Genomic DNA, 22202 nt, shown 5'->3' on the forward strand with positions numbered 1-22202 from the left:
TTACGTTGGCGTATCGTAAATGGGCCGGCGTAAGCCCGCGTAATTCAAAGTAGCAAGGCAGTGGGCGTGTTGTATTGTAATGAAGCGTGACCCCATGTAAATGCATCACATCGCAAATACTCCCTAAGATACGTCGGCTCAATGCTTTGTCAACGTGAACGTAACCTACGCCCAGCTCCATTCATGTACGACTTACGCAAACGACATAAAATATGACGCTGTTCCGACGTCCATACCTTAACATGACTTACCCCTGCTTTATGAGGGGTTAACTTACGCCGGACATACGCCTTACGTAAACGGCGTAGCTAAATCCGATGGGCGCAAGTACGTTTGTGAATCGGCGTATCTAGGTCATTTGCATATTCGATGCGTAAATCTACGGAAGCGCCCCCCTAGCGGCCAGTGTAAATATGCATGACGGCGTAAGAGACTTACGTCGGTCATATCTTGGCCAAATTCAGGCGTAACTGCCTTTCTAAATAAGCGCATAGATACGACGGCGCTCATTTGGACTTACGACGGCCATCGTTTTTTTTTTTTTTCAAACAAAAAATGTTAATCGCCGAGGTGATCAAATACAACCAAAATAAAGTTCTATTTGTGGGGAAAAAAAGACATCACTTTTATTTGGGTACAACTTTGCACGATTGTCAGTTAAATCAATGCAGTGCTGTATCGCAAAAATTTACCTGGTCATTAAGGGGGTAAAACATTCCAGGGCTGAAGTGGTTTTGGCCTCTTTCACACTGGGGCGGGAGCCGTGGTGGCGGTATAGCGATGCTAAAAATAGCGGCGCTATACCGTCGGATTTCCCGCGGGATTCGGACACTAGCGGTGCGGTATTAACCCCCGCTAGCGGGCGATAAAGGGTTAATACCGCCCACAATGCGCCTCTGCAGAGACGCATTGCGGGCGGTATTGCCGCAGTTTCCTTTTGTTTTAAATGGGAAGGAGCGGTATACATACCGCTCCTCTCACCGCTCCAAAGATGCTGCTGACAGGAGATTTTTTCTCTCCTGCCAGCGCATTGCCTCAGTGTAAAAGCCCTCCGGCTTTCACATTGAGGTTGCTGGGCAGGAGTTTTTCAGGCAGTATATCAGCGCTATTTTTAGCGCTGTACCACCTGAAAAACTCCTCAGTGTGAAAGGGGTCTAAGCGTTCCTTGTACACAAACTAAAACCTGTGAACTGGTTTGCAGTCACAACTGATTTCATAAGTTACCGCCCGCCTAAACTACCTACCACTACAATCCGTGAAACATTATAATGAAACAGCGAGCGGGTTCTATAAAGCACACTACGCCTGCGCGTTATTTCTCTGCTGCGTGAAAAGCGTTCTTCGCATGCGCTACTCTGCTCACTTCGCACGACACGCACGCGCAGTACGCTGGGCTTATGCCCAATGTAACCGCTCGCTGAGCGTTGTGTGGAGAAGCCGCGCACGCGCAGTGTTTTCAGCAGGTCGGCCGCCTGGCCCCGGGGAGAGCGTCGGCTCCATGGGAGGATGAAGGAGATGGTTGGAGGCTGCTGCGTGTGCTCGGATGAGAGGGGCTGGGCCGAAAACCCTCTGGTCTATTGTGACGGCCACGGGTGCAATGTGGCCGTGCACCAAGGTGGGGCAATTCGTCCTGGGGGAGGGGCAAGTGTTGACAGAAGGGGAGGTGTATAAACACCGGAGGGGCAATTATTAGAGAGAAAGGCTCGCAGGTGGGGGCGCTGTAGGCTCGCAGGGAGGGGGAATGTAGCGAGGGACTGTTGTGTTTTCTGTGTACAGGTGACCGGGGCTCAGGTTTTATCCGTACCCTGAGGGGTGACAACTCTGCTGGATCTTATACGGGTGACACCTTCTCAGGGTTGTCACTGGTCCTCAGGACTCTGTCACTAGAGCCTTCTTCTTTATCTGAGCCATTGTATATCTGCTGATCACGTGTTTGTGTTCTCTTATTACTTTCTCTGTGTAGAAGGAAGCCAGGGCATGACAACTGTCACCTCCCTCTGTGTCTGTCATTGTGGATAACTGTCACCGGAGGCCAACCTAGCACTGCTTGTGACAGGCTGACCATACACGATATACAATCTGATTGTACAGTCCCTTCTGTAAGCAGGATGTGGACACTATGCAATGTGTACAGTCCCCTTAGTGGTGGCCATACATGCTTTCTTTTATTTGATTGATGCTCAATTTAATCACAAACAATTAAATAACCAGAACTTCCATTGCGAATGATTTAAGCACAATGGAATAAAACCTGACAGATCCCCCACATCCACACAAGTGATGTTGATGCAAAGATCTTTCCTACTGAGACGTTACATTATATTGTGACAGGGTGCTCGGTTCACATCTCTGTGGGTGGGGGAGGCAGCGTGTGTTCCCGTCCTGCAGAGAAACACGCTTCATTTAACAGGTGTGTGTGTGTGGCCATACGTTTTTTGCACCCTCACGCATCTTGAACAAACCGTTGCACACATGGAGAAGCACCAGCGTCCAACGTGAGTTGTGCTTGGCGCTCTCTGGCGGTGTCATAGCAACAGTGTCAACTGCTGGAAGACAGCGTTCTGTCAGATAAGCGAATGCGTTGGTTCGCAGAATTTTAGCCGTGTCCTTAAAGTGGTGGCGCCAGCTGCCGACACCTAATGACAAGCTGCATCTGGTGGCAGGCGAGGGTGGCGCGCTGCATCTGGTGGCAGGCGAGGGTGGCGCGCTGCATCTGGTGGCAGGCGAGAGTGGCACGCTGCATCTGGTGGCAGGCGAGAGTGGCGCGCTGCATCTGGTGGCAGGCTGCATCTGGTGGTAGGCGAGGGTGGCGCGCTGCATCTGGTGGCAAGTGACAAGCTCAGGGTTCCCACTGATTCTGCATTGTGCCAATCATCGCTTATAGCTAATTGAGGAGCATCCCATGATCCAGTGATGATACCATCATTCTGCTAAGCCTTGTTTGACTCCCCCTAACAAGGGTGGTCGCAGGCTTTTCGGTAAGCCTTCAATTTTACCTGAGGTGGCGGGCTGCACAGGATTTGATTGACATCGTCTATATTTCTACAGTGTTGATTTCACGTTTATGAACTGTTCATGCATGTTTATTAAAGCGGTTGTATACCCGCATTTTTTTTTTTTTAACACCTGAAAAGTAAAAGCCATAATGAGCTAGTATGCACCGCATACTAGCTCATTATGAAATACTTACCTTAAAACGAGGTGTAGGGAACTTACCTGGTCCACGCGGAGCGAGATGTCATCTTGCTCCGGCGTGTCTTCCGGGTATCGCCGCCCCAGCGCTGTGATTGGCTGGAGCGGCGATGTCGTCACTCCCGCACATGCGCGGGAGTTTTCATTCAGGCAAGGGCCGGCGGCGGCCCCCCTTTAGCCGAGGATCCCCCCTGCGCATGCTCCGCTGCAATCAGCGGCGCATTGCGAGGGAAATATCTCCTAAACCGTACAGGTTTAGGAGATATTCTCTATACCTACAGGTAAGCCTTATTATAGGCTTACCTGTAGGTAAAAGTTTTGGGTCACGTATTCACTTTTATTTACTATTCAGCACTACTCTTTTTTTTTGTATATATTCCAGTTGTGCCCCATATCAGGGTTATTGCGTTTTAGGTGCAGGACATCTATCGCAGATTTGTTTTCACGCACCTTGTTCATATAATAATTATCACTTTACACCTAGCGCAAATTTCTTTTTTAACTACTCCCCACGCATCTTCGACCCTGGGAAACCGCATTAGTACTGCAGTACCATGTGCACTTGTATATCAAAGCATTTTTTTTACTGGGTATAAAAGAGCAGAGAGGCACCACTAAGTGTAGAAATAAGTTGCTAAACGTTGTACCTTCATTAAATGTAACCATATTGCTACACTTAGAGGCTCCTCTCTTCTCTTTTATACTCGGTTGTGACATGACGCTACTACTTATATCAAAACATCGCTTGTATATCAAGGCAAAGTTTATTAAAACATTTTGCTTGTCTTGCAAAATGCTCTCAAACCAAGGTTTTACTGTATTTCTATTATTATTATTATTATTATTATTATTATTATTATTATTTTTTTTTTTATGTATTTTTTCGATTGATTGTGCAATTTGATCGGAAGGATCAAACAAATCCATACACAATCAAATGGCTATAACTTCTGTTCGGATTGCTTTTTCTTTGACTTGATCTAAAACAAAATTGATCAAATTGAGTCGGTAGACCGGGGTGGGAAATCACTGATAGTTTTGCATTGATTGACAGCACTGAGATAATTTGTTCATGATTACAATCATATTTCGATTGGTCAGATTATGAGACTGTGTAAGGTGGACACAGCAATTCGAACAATATAATGTACGCTCGTAAGTTATGATTGTATCTTAACTATTGATTGAAATCCCCAAAAAATAAAATAAATTGTGATTTTTAGAACGTTCGATTTTTCTAATTGTAAGTGGGGTCAAATCAATCTTTTCGACCACAGTGATGGGAAAATTTGAAGGACCAAAATAGAAAACTTCTTGGTCAAAGAGATTTTCAGATAGTGTATGTTTTTTTTTATTTTTTGTTCAGAAATTACATTAAAACTGAATGTTAAAAGCCAGTAAAAATTTTCAAACAACGTTCTTTCATTCAGCGAATGTAAAAAGACTTTTCGTTATGAATATTCTCATTTGGAAATTGATGTGTGTATTGGCCAGCATAAGGCTCTGTTCACACATATGCCGTTTTCTTTTGATCTGTTTCTGCAGAGATTTTTGCTGTGCATTTTGCATTTCTGCACAGGCAATTTTGCTGCAATTTGCATTTTTTTATTTATTTATTTATTATTGGCCAATTTGTTGTTGTGCAGATAAAAAAATGTAAATCGCTGCAAAAATGCACTACATGCTTTTCTGCAGCTTCTCCATTGAAGTCTACTGAACCAAAAAAAACACTGTTTTGCATTGAATAAAGTCCTTGACCCTTTCCAGATACGCAGTGGCTGAAAAAAGCATAGATGTGAACGTGTCCCATAGGAAACTATATTTAATGAACTGTAGTGTTGTTTCTGCAAAAAGTCCCAACAAATGCATAGGTGTGAACCAGACCTAAAATGTTTAGTAGCAGCAGCATGCTTTTTTTTTTTTTTTGTATCGCCTGTCATAATGGGGTTAAAAAACATAGAATTGTCCCTTTTTGTACTATAAAAAAAAAAAAAAAAAAGAGCAGATACGGTAATCACTATTATAAGGGGATCAGTTATACTGTGAAACCGTGAAAGTTTTTATATATATATATATATATATATATATATAGTATCTATATGAAGGGAGATATACTTTTTTTTTTTTTCTTTTTTTTTATAGATTTAAGTAGTACTAAAAGCTGGGACTTTTATATATATTTTTTCATGGATATGATAATTTTATTTATAATGCACAATACTAGTAAAAGTTTACTTTAAATGTAATTGTAATTCCTTCTATCAGCCTCCACCTTCTCTGGGTTCAGATGCTGCTTTTCCCTGCTTACAGTCTTTAACCACCTCAATACTGAGCACTTTTGCCACTTTCCTTCCCAGACCAATTTTCAGCTTTCAGCGTTCTCGCAATTTCAATGAAAATTGCGCGCTCATGCTACACTGTACCCAAATTACATTTTGTTCGCACAGATAGAGCTTTCTTTTGGTGGTATTTAGTCACAACTGTTTTTTATTTTTTGCGATATAAGCGAAAAAAGAACGGAAATTAAAAAAAAAAAAAAAAAAAACAATATTTTCTTCTTTCTAGTTAACAAGAAATCCAATCAAATCAAATTTTTGTCATAAAATTAAGCCAAAATGTATTCTGCTACATGTCTTTGGTAAAAAAAAATCCTGTTAAGTGTTAATTAATTAATAATTGGTTTGTGTGATCAAGGACAGATGTACGCAGATGATCATGTACAGATGTGTGCAGATAATCATTGGGACATATGATTTTACTGTTACAAATGTGGAGGACAGGTGTTTTTACTGTGCGGGGACTTTGTGTGTTTACACTAGGCTGGTGATCAGTGTGTAAAATGCTGTAAAAAAAAGCTCATACTCGCATAATCACCAGCCGGCTGCAGAGATCCCTCTCCTCTCCTCACCGACAACTTCCGTGTGAGAAGAGCCGATCGCCTAGCAACCAGCTCTCTATTTACATTACATGGTGGCTATGATTGGACATGGCCGTCATGTGATCAGGAGGGCCAATCACAGAGCCCTCTTGCCGATCTGAGATGGTCCGTGTCTGGGTGACACAAGCGCATCGGGATAGCGCCCGCACGATCTCCCTCCTTCTGAGGGACGTTCCTGAACATCCACTCAGGAGAGAGCGCCCTCCCGGCTGTATATATACAGTGGCCGGATGGGAAGTGGTTAAGGTGATTTTTATTATTATTATTATTATTATTATTATTATTCTATATTTTTTAATCATGTTATACTTACCTGCTCAGTAATGATTTTGCACAGAGCAGCCCTGTTTCTCCACGTCTAGGGTCCACCACTGATGCTTCTGGCTCTTCCTGCCTTCTGAGTGCCCCAATCGCAAGCTGCAAAGTATAGTATAGAATGCCTAATAGCAAGGTAAAAAAAAACTTCTGCCTTTAGAACCACTCGCTTCCTGCACAGGACTACATGTCCCATGAGGCATTGCTCCTTTCACATTCAGAAGTTCTCAGGCACTTGTTGACATGTATGGATGGTGTACTAAGCTGTATGTGTGCTGCACTGTATTTCCTGATATGTTAATAAATAATGAATTCTGTATGCAGGCCAACTAATCGGCTGGTTGATAATTTGATTATGAAAATAGTTGACAACTATTTTAATCGATTTGTTGTTTCGGCCCTAATGCTGCGTTTCTTCCATTTGCAAGTAATCGCACCAGCTGTTATCTCCCTCTCACCAAGCTGCTTGACGATGGTCTTGTAGCCCATTCCAGCTTTGTGTAGTTCTACAATCTTGTCCCTGACACCCTTGGACAGCTCTTTGGTCTTGGCCATGGTGGAGAGATTGGAATCTGGTTGGTTGCTTGCTTCTGTGGATAGGTGTCTTTTTTTTTTTTTTTTCTTTTTTTTTATACAGGTAACAAGCTGAGATTAGGAGCATTCCCTTTAAGGCCTCGTACACACGACCTGTTTTATTTTATTTTTGCCGAGGAAACCGGTCGTGTGTACATTTTTCGACGAGGAAACTGTCGAGGAACTCGTCGAGCCAAAAAGAGAGCACGTTCTCTTTTTTCTCAACGGGAATGGAGAAAATTGGCTCGCCGAGTTCCTCGACAGCCTAACAAGGAACTCGACGAGCAAAACGATGTTTCGCCCGTCGAGTTTCTCGGTTGTGTGTACGAGGCCTAAGAGAGTGCTCCTAATTTCAGCTCGTTGTATAGAAGACCCCTGGGAGACAGAAATCTTACTGATTGGGAGGGGATCAAATACCTATTTCACTCATTAAAATGCAAATCACTTTATAACTTTTTTGAAATGCGTTTTCCTGGATATTTTTTTTTGTTCTGTCTCACTGTTAAAATAAACCTACCGTTAACATTATAGACCATTAAATCATTTCTTTGTCAGTGGGCAAACATACAAAATCAGCAGGGGATCAAATTATTTTTTCCGCTCACTGTATATATTATAAGGACCTACCTAAACTATTTAATTTTGTATCCAATCAGGCAGGCCCTTGCACTACATACTTGTTGGTAGATCTAAAGGTCACCTAACACGAGCAGAAGAGTAGAATGTGGAGTCTTTTTCTTCAGTTAGGGTGCGAGATTAGAGCCTAAGGGTCCTTTCACACTAGCGGACCGTTCGTCCGCTCATTACAAGTCCGTTAACTCGGAAAAAATAATTTGATCCCCTGCTGATTCCCTATGGGAACGCGTCCGTTAGCGGATGGAGCATCCGCTAGCGTCCGCGTCAGTCGGGATCCGCTTTTCCGAATGGAAGAAACCCTATTTTTCTTCTGTTCGGCGGAGCGGAACTGATGCAGACGGACAGACGGTCCGTCTGCATCAGGTTCCCCATAGGGGACAGCGGAGCAGAGACAGGGCGGTCCCTGCACTGTGTGCGGGGACCGCCCTATCCGCCGACAGCTGACAGAACGGTCCGCTCCGTGTGAAAGAGCCCTAATTCTTTTGAGGTAGTTAAAACGAGAGGCGAGTGGACCCCCTGAAAACATCTAATAGGCCGGGTCTAAGATCAAATTTAAATGGCCACCTATGAATTGTAGTGCTGATTCTAGGAATTGCAGCTGATGGGTATTGAGGGAGTATAAATAGGCAGGAGTGACTTATTTTCCCTTTTAAAGAAAATAAATGTATACAACGATCAGCCATAACATGGCCGCTGACAGATGAATTTAATGACATTGATTAATTATCTCATTATAATGGCATCTGAAAGTGGGTGGGATATATTGGGCAGAAAGTGACACATGTTGTGCCCAAAGTTGATGTGTTGAAAGCAGGAAAAAAAATGGGCAAGTGTAAGGATTTGAGCAACTTTGACAAGGGCCAGATTGTAATGGCTAGACAACTGGATCAGAGCACCTCCAAAACTTCAGTTCTTGTGGAATGTTTTCGGTCTGCAGTGGTCAGGACCTCTCAAACGTGGTTCAAGAAAGGGAAAACCGGCCACAGGCCTATGGGTGGCCAAGACTCATTGATGCGAGAAGTGAATGCTTGCCCATGTAGTCTGATCAAATAGAAGATCTATTGTAGCTCAAAATGCTGGTTCCGATAGAAAGATGTCAGAAAACACTGTGCATTGCAGTTTCAGTATGGGGTGACCCTGATGATCTGTGTCAACAGCCAAAATAATCTACAGTGGGCAGGTGAGCATCAGAACTGGACCACAGGAGCAATGGAAAAAGATGACCTACCGTAGTCTGATAACTTTAGAAATGCTTTGAGGAACATAACGAGTTATGAAGTGTTGACTCCAGATTCTCCAAATCGCAATCTAATCAAGCATCTTACAGGATTTAAAGGATCTGCTACTGATCCTTTAAATCCTACTGAGCTTGGTGCTAGATACCAAAATACCACAGCACACCTTTCAGAGATATAGGGAGTCCATGCTCAAACAGGTAATGGTTAGGTGGTTGTAATGTTATGGCTAATCAGAGAATATCACGGTTTACAGTATAATTATAATTTCTTTTTTAGGTTTGCTTGTATTTCCAGATCTTTATATTGTTTGTGTTGTGTTAGTTTGCAGTCCCTTTACATGTGTTATAAGTAACCAGCCATGTAGTGTAGGTCTGGTAGCAGATAAAATGGGTGATTTTGTTTTGAGTTTTTGGGTGATTTTGTTTGTGAGTTCTCTTAACAAGTTTAGGGTGACTTGTGTGTTTTATGACAAGTTCTTCGGTGTAATGTCTAATTGTCATGTCGTAGGTGTGTTTAGGTTGTGCAGGATGTGTATACGGTGCAGAAGCCTGCAGCGGTCGGGTGCCAAGACTGGTGTGGTTAGAATGTGCTGTCTGTGATATGTGGATGTGGTTTTTCTATTATTGAGCTATAGATGTCAGGAAACCTAACATTGGAGCGGGGCATGTCATGAGGTTAGAGAAGTACAAGATTTAGCAGTTTATGTTGCTGCTTGCGTTAGTTACTATGAGTGTATAATACTCAATACATAACCCCTCAGAAATTATACCTAGGATCTGACATATTTTAAAAGGTTTATTCTATGGATTGGATTCATGGGGGGCAGGGGGATTAAAGCGGAGCTCCACCCTGAAGTGGAACTCCCGCTGATCAGGTATTTGCACCCACTCCCGGCCACACAGTCTCGGGTAAACTGTGGGCATGACGTCGCCTCCCCCCCCCCCCCCCCCCCAATGTGTTCTGGGAACACTCGGCTCCCAGAACACAGCGGGAGCCAATCGGCAGGCGTAGCGAGACTCTCGCATTCGCCGCAGGGAACCGGGCAGTGAAGCCGGAGCGCTTCACTTCCTGGTTCCCTCACCGTGGGGGGGGGGGGGGGGGTGGGGCAGCAGAGTGACGAGCGATCGCTCGTCCTCTGCTGCGGACGGTGCTGGACTCCAGGACAGGTAAGTGTCCTAATATTAAAAGTCAGCAGCTGCAGTATTTGTAGCTGCTGGCTTTTAATCATTTTTTTTTCAGCGGACATCCGCTTTAATAAAAAGTGTCCAATATAAACTTTGTCTCTACTGGAGCACAGTTTAAAGAAAAAAATTATGGTAGAAACTGGTTGCTAAGGGCAATCCAACACTTTTAACCCCCCCCCCCATTATGTTAAGTGAAGAAGTCAAAATTTACTATCTATGTTAAAGCCAAATTGTAGGGTAATATAGAAAATAAAAGCGTTTATTGCAGTTCAAGTCCATGTCCAGTAGAGCTGCATGATTAATCGTTAAAAATTGCAATCTCGATTCAACCTCCCTCATGATCTTAAAGCGGTTGTAAACCGCATACATTTTTTTTTTTTTTTTTCAAACCTGCAAGGCAAAAGGCATAATCGGCTAGTATGCACCGCATACTGGCTGATTATGAAATAATTACCTCGGAACGAGGTGAAGAACACTTACCTGGTCCACGCCGAGCGAGATGTCATCTTGCTCTGGCGTGTCTTCCGGGTATCGCCGCTCCAGCGCTGTGATTGGCTGGAGCGGCGATGACGTCACTCCCGCGCGTGCACGCTGGAGATTTAAATTCGGCAAGGTCCGGCGGCTGCCAGTCCTTTCGCCGTGGATTCCCCCCTGCGCCGCTGCAATCAGCAGCGCATTGCGAGGAGAATATCTCCTAAACCGTACAGGTTTAGGAGATATTCTTTATACCTACAGGTAAGCCTTATTATAGGCTTACCTGTAGGTAAAAGTGAAAAAAGTGGGTTTACAACCACTTTAAGCCAGCATTTCCACAATTCTATGTATACCGCAGCTATCAAATAAAATAAAACAATTCTCTGCAAATGTTTATCAAGGTTTCTCCGTGCTGAAAGATAACCAAGATAACATTGTAACAGCAAAAAAGGGGGAGAAAGGCTAATATCCCAAACCTGCGCAAATGGTAATGGGTGTAAACAAAAAACGAATGGTGAGAGCAGCTTCTTATAAAGTAAGGCACATGTGAAAAGAAGTGAATTCCTAAATGAATTTAAACCACGCTCTCTCTTAAAGCGACAAAAACCTAAATATGCTACAAAGTGCAAGTGCATAACAAACAATTTCAGCAACAAATGAATTATCCAAGTGCATATGTGATGGCCATAGTATAATTATAAATGAAATCTAATAAATGTCCAAAAATCAATTCAATTTGTGCACCTGAATCTTCTCAATCCAGGTGAACAATAAGGAGTGACTGTGTGTCTTCCACCACCATCACCTGCCAAACATCCTACTCACCAGAGCTCCATGACACCCATTACAGGTAGTCAAAAGCGCAGAAAGATTAAACCAATACAGGGGATTCTGCCAACCTCGAACTGTGCCATCAGACGTCCAATTATCAGTAGGGAAATTTAAGGAAGACGACGACTCCCATGGTGAAGTATATCACAGTTTATTAAAGTTTTAAAGAGGAAGTAAACCCTCACAATTTTTTTTTGTTTTTAAAACACCTGCAAGAGAAAGGCATAATGAGCTAGTATGCAAAGCATACTAGCTCATTATGTGGCACTTACCTTAGATCGAAGTCCTCCTCGGTCCCGTCCACCGCTGCCGCTATGTCCCCTGGAGCTGGTGCTATGAATAAGCACTGAGATACAGTGCGAAACGCGTCAGCTTTTTTGTTCTGTTTTTGGCCGTGGCATGTAATTTTGTGACCCATTTTTATTAAAGGAGAAGTTTTTTGGAGTGCGGCTGTCCCAGCCCTTTCTTTCATTCAAATCTGCGATCGGATACATGGCTTCCTAATTTATACAGATCCTCCATTAAAGGATATCCAATCCAGTTCAGTCCTTGCCCAATAATTATTTAAAACTTTAATCTTAATCCAAAATAGTTTAAAACATTTAAGAAAAATATATAAAAAACGTTAAATTAATAGGTTTTGATAAAAAATACCAATTTTAAAAACTATATAGATTTTGAGTTTAAGATACCGCCATCTTGTGGCCAAATACCAACTAGCAATGAGAAAATTTAAATTTGAGCTAAAGATATCGCCATCTTGTGGCAAAATACCAAATGGAGATACAAAAATTAGGAGAATGATTCAAAACACTAAATATGCCATCCAGTGGCGGATAATTAGACTAGATTCAGGTGAATTGGAACACATTTCACAATTTTTCACAACAATATCAGTAACCATTACAAAAAGATACCTCTTAAGAAACTTTTTAATTGGATAAGTAGCAGTTAGGTCTATTTCTACGTTTATTCCTGCAGGTGTGAATGTATTTTTAATTTATAGACCCATTCCATTTCATTTTTAGATATTTTCTGGATCATATTACCTCCTCTCCAGTCTGGGACTGTTCGGTAACAGTTTAGATAAGAGTTTCATCCCTTAAAAGGTAGCAGCCAAGGTTTCATAACTATCTGCTCCAAGGTTTTATAATCTCGGTTGAAATTGGATGAAAAAATTGCTATAAAATCTTGTTCTGGCTTCTTTTTAGGCTCATCCTTCAACCAGGATTGTTCCCTATCCATAATCTGCTGTTGGATGGGTCCACGATCTTAGGTGTTCTTTTTTTTATTTTTATTTTTTTTTAATTTATTGGCCACAATTTCAGACTTGTATGAATAATCAGATGGATTGTCACAATTACACCCAATCCTCTTTGACGAGAAAGGAGGTTAGGAAAGTAATACAATTTAGATCTTTCAGTATGGGGGAATATGTTCAAAATTGATAAATTTATCACCTGTAAATCCACCCATGAGAATTGTAAGGAGAGCACCTGTGTACTGCTCTGCCTGTGCGCGGCTCACCAGACTACTTTTCCCGAGCATGCACCTTTCCTCTTCGGCCGCCAATCTCATCGGGACTCTAAGTGTAGGCACAGATTGGAAGAAGATTGGTCATGCAGCCCTGTCATCACTCGCCCCCAGCTTAAATCCACTCGCCAAATGCTAGTAGGCGAGTGGAAATTTTGAGGGCTGTATATATATATATATATATATATATATATATATAGCTGTTACTGCTCAAAATTTTTCTGTTCGATTAATCGTGTTTTTTTTTTTTTTTTGTTATCGCTTAATCAACTAATTTCGATTAATTATAACGCACATACAGATCCAACTACTTTTAGATGATCTCCTTGCAGGCTGATTCCCAGTGCAGCTACCAACCACTGGAAAAATGGATAGCAGGATACAAAAAACACACAAAGGCAGCGCTCAATGGGAATAGCATTAAAACTTTTATAGTCTTCAAGTAGGTAACACAATAAATATTGCATTGGATATAAAATCAATGTAGCTACATAAACTGTAAAAATTGTGCGAGTAATACCAAAGGGTAGCAAAAGCAGTCATAAAAACATAGCCAAGTATGATACTGGTATAAAAATGTGTACAACGTCTTGCTGACCCGACGGGGAGATTTTTGTTCCTCAAGGGCCGGATAGGTGGTGTTCTGGTGACCATTGCGAGCCTTTACGCCCCGAACAGCCAGCAAGACGCTTTCCTTAAAAAACACTTGACTCTACTCCGCAAGTTCTCCGAGGGTCAATTAATCCTCGGAGGAGACCTCAACGTCCCCCTGCTCCCTGCAGAGGACACTTCCACAGGGCACTCCTCTACTACTGGAGGCCTGCGCAGGGCTGTCCATTCGTCCCTCCACGCCTCACAGCTGGTGGACGTCTGGCGCCTTCTTCACCCCGGCGAGCGCGACTACACCTTCTATTCTCGTCCCCATAACACATACTCGCGTATCGACTACTTCCTGCTTCCCCACAACCAACTTCAGGCGGTGAGAGGCTCCTCGCTGGGGTCCATTACCTGGTCGGATCATGCCCCGGTGACGTTGCGATACGCCTTGTCCGATCTCCACAGAGGTCAGAGGCCACCGTGGAGGCTCAATGAGAGCCTGCTACAGAACCCTGAAGTACTAGCTGAGGTGACAAAGGAAATCTCTCACTACTTCCAAACCAACACTGACGCTGACAGTGATGCGGGCCTAGTGTGGGAAGCACACAAGGCAGTCATACGGGGGGTACTCATAAAACATGGGGCGAGACTTAAAAAACAGCGAACAGCCCACTTGACTCTCCTTCTTAACAAACTCCAGGACCTGGAGACTAGACACAAGCAAACCCAGACGAGCCGGATTAGAAACGAACTTGACACACTGCGGGCGCAGGTAACTGACCTACTCAACTTCAAAGCGAAATCGGCACTTCAGATCTCTCGTAAAAAGGTGTACGAATCAGGCAACAAATGCGGTAGGCTTTTGGCACGGTCCCTGCAATCCCAGAAGCTGGCGTCCTATATACCGTATGTACACTGTCCGTCGGGACAAAAAGTATCCATGCCCCAACAAATAACTCAGGAATTTAAAAAATTCTATGAGTCACTATACAACCTACCCACGACGCCTCCACCGCCTGACCACATCACAGACTACATAACCTCGTCCGGTATGCCCTCCCTACCTACTGAGACACGTGACCTGCTAGAGGAACCCATCACGCTGCCCGAGATACAGCTTGCGATAAATAACACAAAATTGGGGAAAGCACCGGGGCCAGACGGACTTCCGCTCCAATACTACAAGACACTGATCCCAGTACTGGGCGACCATCTGGCCAGACTCCTTAACGGCCTTGCTAAGGGGGGAACACTACACACTACGACACTCCAAGCTCAAATTGCGGTTATTCCCAAAGATGACAAAGACCCGACCTACTGCGGGAGCTATCGACCTTTCTCCCTACTTAACTCGGACCTTAAACTGTTCACCAAAATTATAGCCACTAGACTGCAGGCCCACCTACCCCGCCTAATACACCTAGACCAAGTTGGGTTTGTTCCCACGAGAGAGGCGAGGGATAATACCATTAAGGTCCTAAACCTGCTATATTCGGCTACCCGCACTAACACCCCCAGCGTCTTTATAGGCACAGATGCCGAAAAAGCGTTCGACAGGGTCAGCTGGGCTTTTATGTTTGCTACACTGCGCCACGTAGGGTTGGGAGGCAATATGTTAGGCTGGATCTCGGCAACATATGCGGACCCGTCGGCTAAGGTGCGGGCTAATGGGGTGATCTCGGAATCCTTCCCAATCACGAATGGGACGCGCCAGGGGTGCCCACTGTCCCCTCTTCTTTTTGCCCTCTCGCTGGAACCGTTCCTATGCCAGATACGCCTAAATCCCAACATTTTAGGGGTGACGATTAACCACACTCAACATAAGGTATCGGCTTACGCGGATGACCTGATGTTCTCGCTCGCGGCTCCCTCGGTCTCTATTCCCAATTTGTTTCGCGAATTCGCAAAATACGGGGCGCTCTCCAACTTAAAAATTAACTTTGCAAAGTCAGCGGCAATGGGAGTGGGCATACCGCAGGCGCAACTCTCACAACTACAATCCAGCTTCAAATTGAAGTGGACAACGACTGCCCTGAAATATCTGGGCACCTATATTCCCCACACTTTCTCGCGACTATACGACCTCAACTTCCCTCCCCTGTTGAGAACCATTAGATCGCTGCTGAATCAGTGGCACACGGGTCTGCACTCCTGGGTGGGCCGGTGTAACATTTTAAAAATGTCGATCCTCCCGAAATTCCTTTACCTTATGCAAGCGTTACCAGTACACATCCCGATATCATTCTTTAAGCAGGTCCAGTCCGCATTTACCGAGTTTATTTGGGCTAAGAAGAGACCGGGTCTGTCGCATAAGTTACTAGTCCTACCCAAACACCACGGCGGGCTTGCGCTACCTGACATTCGGGACTATCACCGGGCAATTCACCTAGGGAGGTTGGTAGACTGGTGTCGGCACCAAGAGACCAAATTATGCCAGGCGCACTTCAGTACGGGTGGACGTTGGAACACCGTAGCGGAACTTTCGGACCCCGCGGGCCCTTTCCGACTGGACTTTTTGAGGTCCAGGCAGCTAGGCCACTTCCTACACTCCTTGACACCCCCTGCTGCTAACGACCGCCCGCTCACGACACTAGAGGAACTCTGTGACACCTCGGGCACCATAACGCACACGCTTTCAGTAGTCTATGAACTTTTAAACGTACCAAAGGCAGACTTTGCACCTCCGGGTTTGCTTAAATGGGAGATGGAACTGAATTGCCATTTCAATGAATCCAGACGACAGCGCATCCTCCGATTTACCCACAAGTCCTCCATCTGTGCCAAAACCCAGGAGACTAACTATAAATTGGTGTCGAGGTGGTACAGAACCCCGGCACTGCTTCACAAACTCTTTCCGGCAACGTCAGACCTTTGCTGGAGATGCCAAGCTGACAAGGGTACACTCCTACATATTTTCTGGTCATGCCCCGGCCTACGCCACTTTTGGCGGGTGGTACGGGGGGTGTCCCAGAAATTCACGTATCGCATCATACCAGACGATCCTGCATTCTTTCTCCTGCATGCATCGAACATCCCGGAGAAGGTATACAAAAAGTCTGTGATCAGACACCTGCTCGAAGCAGCCAAGGCCTGCATCCCGCTTCACTGGAAAGCCACACTTCCACCGACTATTGCCTCTTGGCTGACTAAGGTGGAAGAGATAAAGCACATGGAAGATCTCATCCTCACATCGCAAAACAGGCAGGAAACATTCACTAACACCTGGCAATTGTGGAACATTTTCATATTCTCCGCTGAGGGGCAAGCATTAAGAGACCCCTCCGCTGGCGTATGAATACATGTCCCCTCGTGAGATTTCAGTCTCCCCACCCCCCCTCCCCCGGTCTATATAGGAGGCCGTTTAGGGCAGTGCGGAAGTGATCGGGTGTTCCTTTTCGGTACGGGGGCCTGATCCCCCTCATCCCTCCCCCCCCACATTTCTCTCTCTTTTCTCTCCCCCTAAGCTCTGACCGCTTCCTATTCTACCCCCCTTTCTCTTAGATTCTTCTCTATTTCATTCTCTCCTTCCTTGATAAATGGAAAAGGGAGGGCTAGGGCGCATGCGACCGACGCCACCACAGGTTGGCTCTGATCCGATTCCCACATCCAGGGGAAGTTCCGCTTCATTGCTGCGACTTTGAGGCGGTTAGGGCGCCGGCGTAATCTCCTGGGGTGCTCGGGTCACCCTACAGACATGTTGAGTTGGATACCCCCTCCTATGTGATGTAGGAGGGACAGTTATGTTGATGTGTTGGATATACTACAATGTACCATGTTTTGTACCGTTGATTGGAGTGTGTATTCAGAAATGTATTCAGATATGACATGTATTGAGTCGGGCCGTGTGGGTCCTGCCCTTGTTATAAATAAATAAAAAAAAAAAAAAAAAAAAAAAAAAATGTGTACAACGATACCACTGCTGAATCCAGATGAGGAGAGGTTAACATCAGTCCGTCGGCATGTAGATGTCCCGTGAAGGGAACTATCACAACTCCCAGTGGATGGTTGTAGAATCCCAGGTTGATAGATGGAAGTGTAACAGCCCTTGCGTGTGGCAGATAGTAAGGTCCCGCCGGCATGCAGATATGAAGGCACAGCAAATGAGCCCTTCAGATGGACACGGCAAGACTCGCCGGTGTCCGTGATTTCACCGGGTCTCTGACGGAACTCCCTGAAGGCCTAGAAGCCAGTTAATTTGCACAGCCCATATACATTATTTATTTATTTATTTATATATATATATATATATATATATATATATATATATATATATATATATATATATATATATATATATATATATATATAATGTATATATATATAATGTATGTTTTTAGCAGAAACACTAGAGAATAAAATGGAGGTCGTTGCAATTTTTTATGTCGCACTGTTTTTGCGCAGCAGTCTTTCAAATGCAATTTTTTAGGAAATAAATACACTTAAAAAAAACAGCAAAGTTATGCCCAATTGTGTTGTATAATGTGAAAGATGATGTTACGCAGAGAATCGTGATCTTTATTCTAAGCAAAAAAATATTTTTCACAGAATCGTGCAGCTCTAATGTCCAGATTTGTGTTTTTGGTGCCATACTAAATTCCTATTAAATTAATTGTATACCCGGTCTTTTTGAAAAGTTATTAGCAATATTCAGGCTCAGCCCTGTGTCAGCAGCCATGACTCCTGGTATATATTATCCTATACAGGCTGAAACTTGAAGAGCGATGTTGTAAGTTTTCATGTAGAACATAACGCTGGATCCTAAACCCTCCAGCCCATAGTCAGTTAGCTCTGCTTGGATGACTGGATGCACCAGAACTGGGTTGGGGATGAGAAACCCTAAATGTACTGCTGTCATCCCACTTTGTCTGCAATACAAAGAAGGATGATTGTTTTATGCTGTCCAGTGACCAACAAAGGTATCTTTTAAAGCTCAACTCTAGAAAAGACACAAATACATGTCGGCTCTGTGATCATCAATGCATCATTTAAATATATTTTTTTTAAATGTAAGCAGTTTAAAGGGGTTGTAACGGTTTGTTTTTTATTTTCTTAACCACTTAAGGACCGGACCAATATGCTGCTACATGACCCAAGGGGTTTTTACAATTCGGCACTGCGTCACTTTAACAGACAATTGCGCGGTCGTGTGACGTGGCTCCCAAACAAAATTGGCGTCCTTTTTTCCCCACAAATAGAGCTTTCTTTTGGTGGTATTTGATCACCTCTGCGGTTTTTATTTTTTGCGCTATAAACAAAAATAGAGCGACAACATTTTTTACTTTTTGCTATAATATATATCCCCCCAAAAACATATATAACATTATTTTTTTCCTCAGTTTAGGCCGATACGTATTCTTCTACCTATTTTTGGTAAAAAAAAATCGCAATAAGCGTTTATCGGTTGGTTTGCGCAAAATTTATAGCGTTTACAAAATAGGGGATAGTTTTATTGCATTTTTATAAATTTTTTTTTTTTTTTACTACTAATGGCGGCGATCAGCGATTTTTTTCCGTGACTGCGACATTATGGCGGACACTTCGGACAATTTTGACACATTTTTGGGACCATTGTCATTTTCACAGCAAAAAATGCATTTAAATTGCATTGTTTATTGTGAAAATGACAATTGCAGTTTGGGAGTTAACCACAGGGGGCGCTGTCGGATTTAGTGTACACTTAGTGTGTGTTTACAACTGTAGGGGGGTGTGGCTGTAGGAATGATGTCATCGATCAAGTCTCCCTATATAAGGGATCACTCGATCGATGCAGCGCCATAGTGAAGCACGGGGAAGCCGGTCGGGAAGTGGTTAATGCGTTCCTTTAACCACTTCAGCCCCGGACCATATTGCTGGTCAAAGACCAGGCCACTTTTTTTGCGATTCGGCACTGCGTCACTTTAACTGACAATTGCGCGGTCGTGCGACGTGGCTCCCAAACAAAATTGGTGTCCTTTTTTTCCCACAAATAGAGCTTTGGTTTTTAGTTTTTGCGCTATAAACAAAAATAGAGCGACAATTTTTAAAAAATGAATATTTTTTTGCTATAATAAATATCCCCCAAAAATATATAAAAAAAAATATATTTTTTTCCTCAGATTAGGCCGATACATATTCTTCTACATATTTTTCGCAATAAGCGCTTGATTGGTTTGCGCAAAAGTTATAGCGTTTACAAAATAGGGGGTAGTATTATGGCATTTTTATTAATATTTTTTTTTTTTTTACTAGTAATGGCGGCGATCAGCGATTTTTATCGGTACTGCGACATTATGGCGGACACTTTTGACACATTTTTGGGACCATTGGCATTTTTATTGCGATCAGTGCTATAAAAATGCATTGATTACTATAAAAATGCCACTGGCAGGGAAGGGGTTAAGTATGTTCCCTGGGTGTGTTCTAACTGAAGGGGGGGTGGACTGACATGGGGAAATGACAAATCGCTGTTCATACATTGTATGAACAGACAATCGGGCATTTCTCCCCCTGACAGGACCGGGAGCTGTGTGTTTACACACACAGCTCCCAGTTCTCGCTCTGTAACGAGCGATCACGGGTGCCCGACGGTGATTGCGCCCGTCGGCGTCAGGGGCGAGCAGGGGGCGTGCGTGCGCCCCCCCCCTTTGGCTGCTCGGCGAGATGACGTAGATCTACGTGATCTCGCCCAGCAGAGCCGACCTGCCGGCGGCTGGTCGGCAAGCAGTTAAGCTAGTGCATTGTTGGTTCACTTACCTTTTCCTTCGATTTCCCTTCTAAATGTTTTTTTTTTCTTTGTCTGAATTTCTCACTTCCTTTTTCTCCACAGTAAGCTTGCCCCCATGTTCTGGCTGGGGGTTAGTCAGCCAGAACAGCTTACCGAGGAGGAACAGGAACTGAGAAATTGAGACAAAGAAAACAAAGAGAAAAAAACATTTAGAAGGGAAATCGAAGGAAATAGTTAGTGAACCAACAATGCACTAGCTTAAAGGAACCTATTTAGAAAATAAAAAAACAAACCTTTACAACCCCTTTAAGTATCTGCCATTAACCTCGTATTAGCCTCTTGCAGTCCTTCTACCCCAGGGCTGGAGTGGGAGTGGAAGAAGTAGTACAGGGAGTCAGTCAGTTCATGTGCTGCAAGAAGGATGCTGTAAGGAGTTAAAAGCAGACAGCAGAAGGGGGCTCAAGAGGGAACAAAAAACAGCGCCTTCTAAGTGTAGCAAATTAGTACTTTAATGAATAAAAAATAATATATATGAGAACACGCTCACAAACGAGCGAATATATCCAGCAAAGTGTATTTTAACATCCATGCTGTCCCGGGGTCATGCCAAGTGTCACTGGCTTGTTGTAGCTATGTGCCCTCCGGCCCCACTGATGGCTCCCAGCGCTTTCCTTTCACTGTTCAATCCTGGGCTCAGAGGAAGTGGATGGAATGATAGTGGCAGAAAAAAGTAAATGTCTCTCAATTCAAAGGAAATATTGCAGCTGGTTTTGTTATGTAATCTTTTAATGGGATATTTATGATTTTGTTTTTTATTTATTTTTTTTGGTATTTGGCTGAAGTTCTGCTTTTTAATATTTTAGGTCCAGTCATTAAAATTTTCTTCCAGTAGAAGTCCAAACTTCCATGTTTGTGCTATAAGGCCCCTTTCACACATGCGGACCGTTCAGATCCACCTGTCATTTTTTTTCAGGCGGACCTGAACGGGCGGTGATGGATGTCAGTGGTGACATGTCCGCTAACATCTGATCAGCCCCGATCCAATTGAAGGGAGAGTTCTGCACATAGTTCACCTCCCAAGCACGTAGACTTTTGCATCTCTGGCATCGCATAGCGACATAAAAGTGTTGTCAATATTTTATGGCCCGGATTCAGAAAGATCTGCCTACCTTGCCTACGCCGCCGTAACTTAGAGCGGCAGGTCCCGTATTCAGAAACAACTTGGGCTCTAAGTTACGGCGGCGTAGTGTATCTGACACGGCGTAAGCCCGCCTAATTCAAACTAGGCTGGTAGGGGGCGTGTTGTATGTAAATGTTTCGTGACCCCACGTAAATGACGCTCTTTTCGAACGACGCATGCGCGCACATGCTCAGTATCACGTCGAATTTTCAAAGTAAATTACGCCTGCTCAATACTTGGACGACGTGAACGTAACCTACGCCCAGCCCCATTCACGGATGACTTGCGCAAACAATGTAAAATACGACGCTGTTCGTACGTTTCGGACGTCCATACCTAACATGACTTACTCCTGCTTTTTGAGGGGTAACTTTACGCCGGTCCGACGCCTTATGTAAACGACGTATCTTGATACGCCGGGCGGACGTACGTTTCTGAATCGACGTATCTATCTCATTTGCATATTCTACGCGGAAATCAACGGAAGTGCCACCTGGTGGTCAGCGGAAATATGCACCCTAATATACGACGGCGTATCTAGGCAACATTGAGGCGTATCTGATTCTATGAATCAGGCGCAGAGATGCGACGGCCCGCATTCAGAGTTTCGACGGCGTGTCTGGAGATACGCCAACGTAACTCCTTTCTAAATCCGGGCCTATATGTTTAAGCAGAAGTTTGGTCACTATTATTAAAGCTTAAGTTTTCCTAAAATGAAACAATTTGCATAATGATAATTGCCTTCAGTGAGATGTTCCTTGTGCTGCTGTGTCCTTTTGCCAAAATCTTCCTCCTTCGATTTCCCCCA

The 22202-nt window shown here is 43.9% G+C and overlaps 1 protein-coding gene across 3 annotated transcripts in view; it reads left to right on the forward strand.

Annotated features, from left to right (window-relative positions):
- Positions 1 to 1403: 1403 nt before the first annotated feature.
- The window catches only part of MLLT6 (MLLT6, PHD finger containing), a 182544-nt gene continuing 161745 nt past the window's right edge, over positions 1404 to 22202 (forward strand). For all 3 annotated transcript variants that reach the window (XM_040329957.1, XM_040329956.1, XM_040329958.1), the window contains exon 1: positions 1404 to 1615. In XM_040329957.1, coding sequence (XP_040185891.1) covers positions 1507 to 1615 — 109 coding nt within the window. In that variant the 5' untranslated portion in view covers positions 1404 to 1506. The remainder of the gene's footprint in view (positions 1616 to 22202) is intronic.

Source organism: Rana temporaria, chromosome 12 (genome assembly GCF_905171775.1).
Source record: "Rana temporaria chromosome 12, aRanTem1.1, whole genome shotgun sequence".
Lineage (NCBI taxonomy): Eukaryota > Metazoa > Chordata > Amphibia > Anura > Ranidae > Rana > Rana temporaria.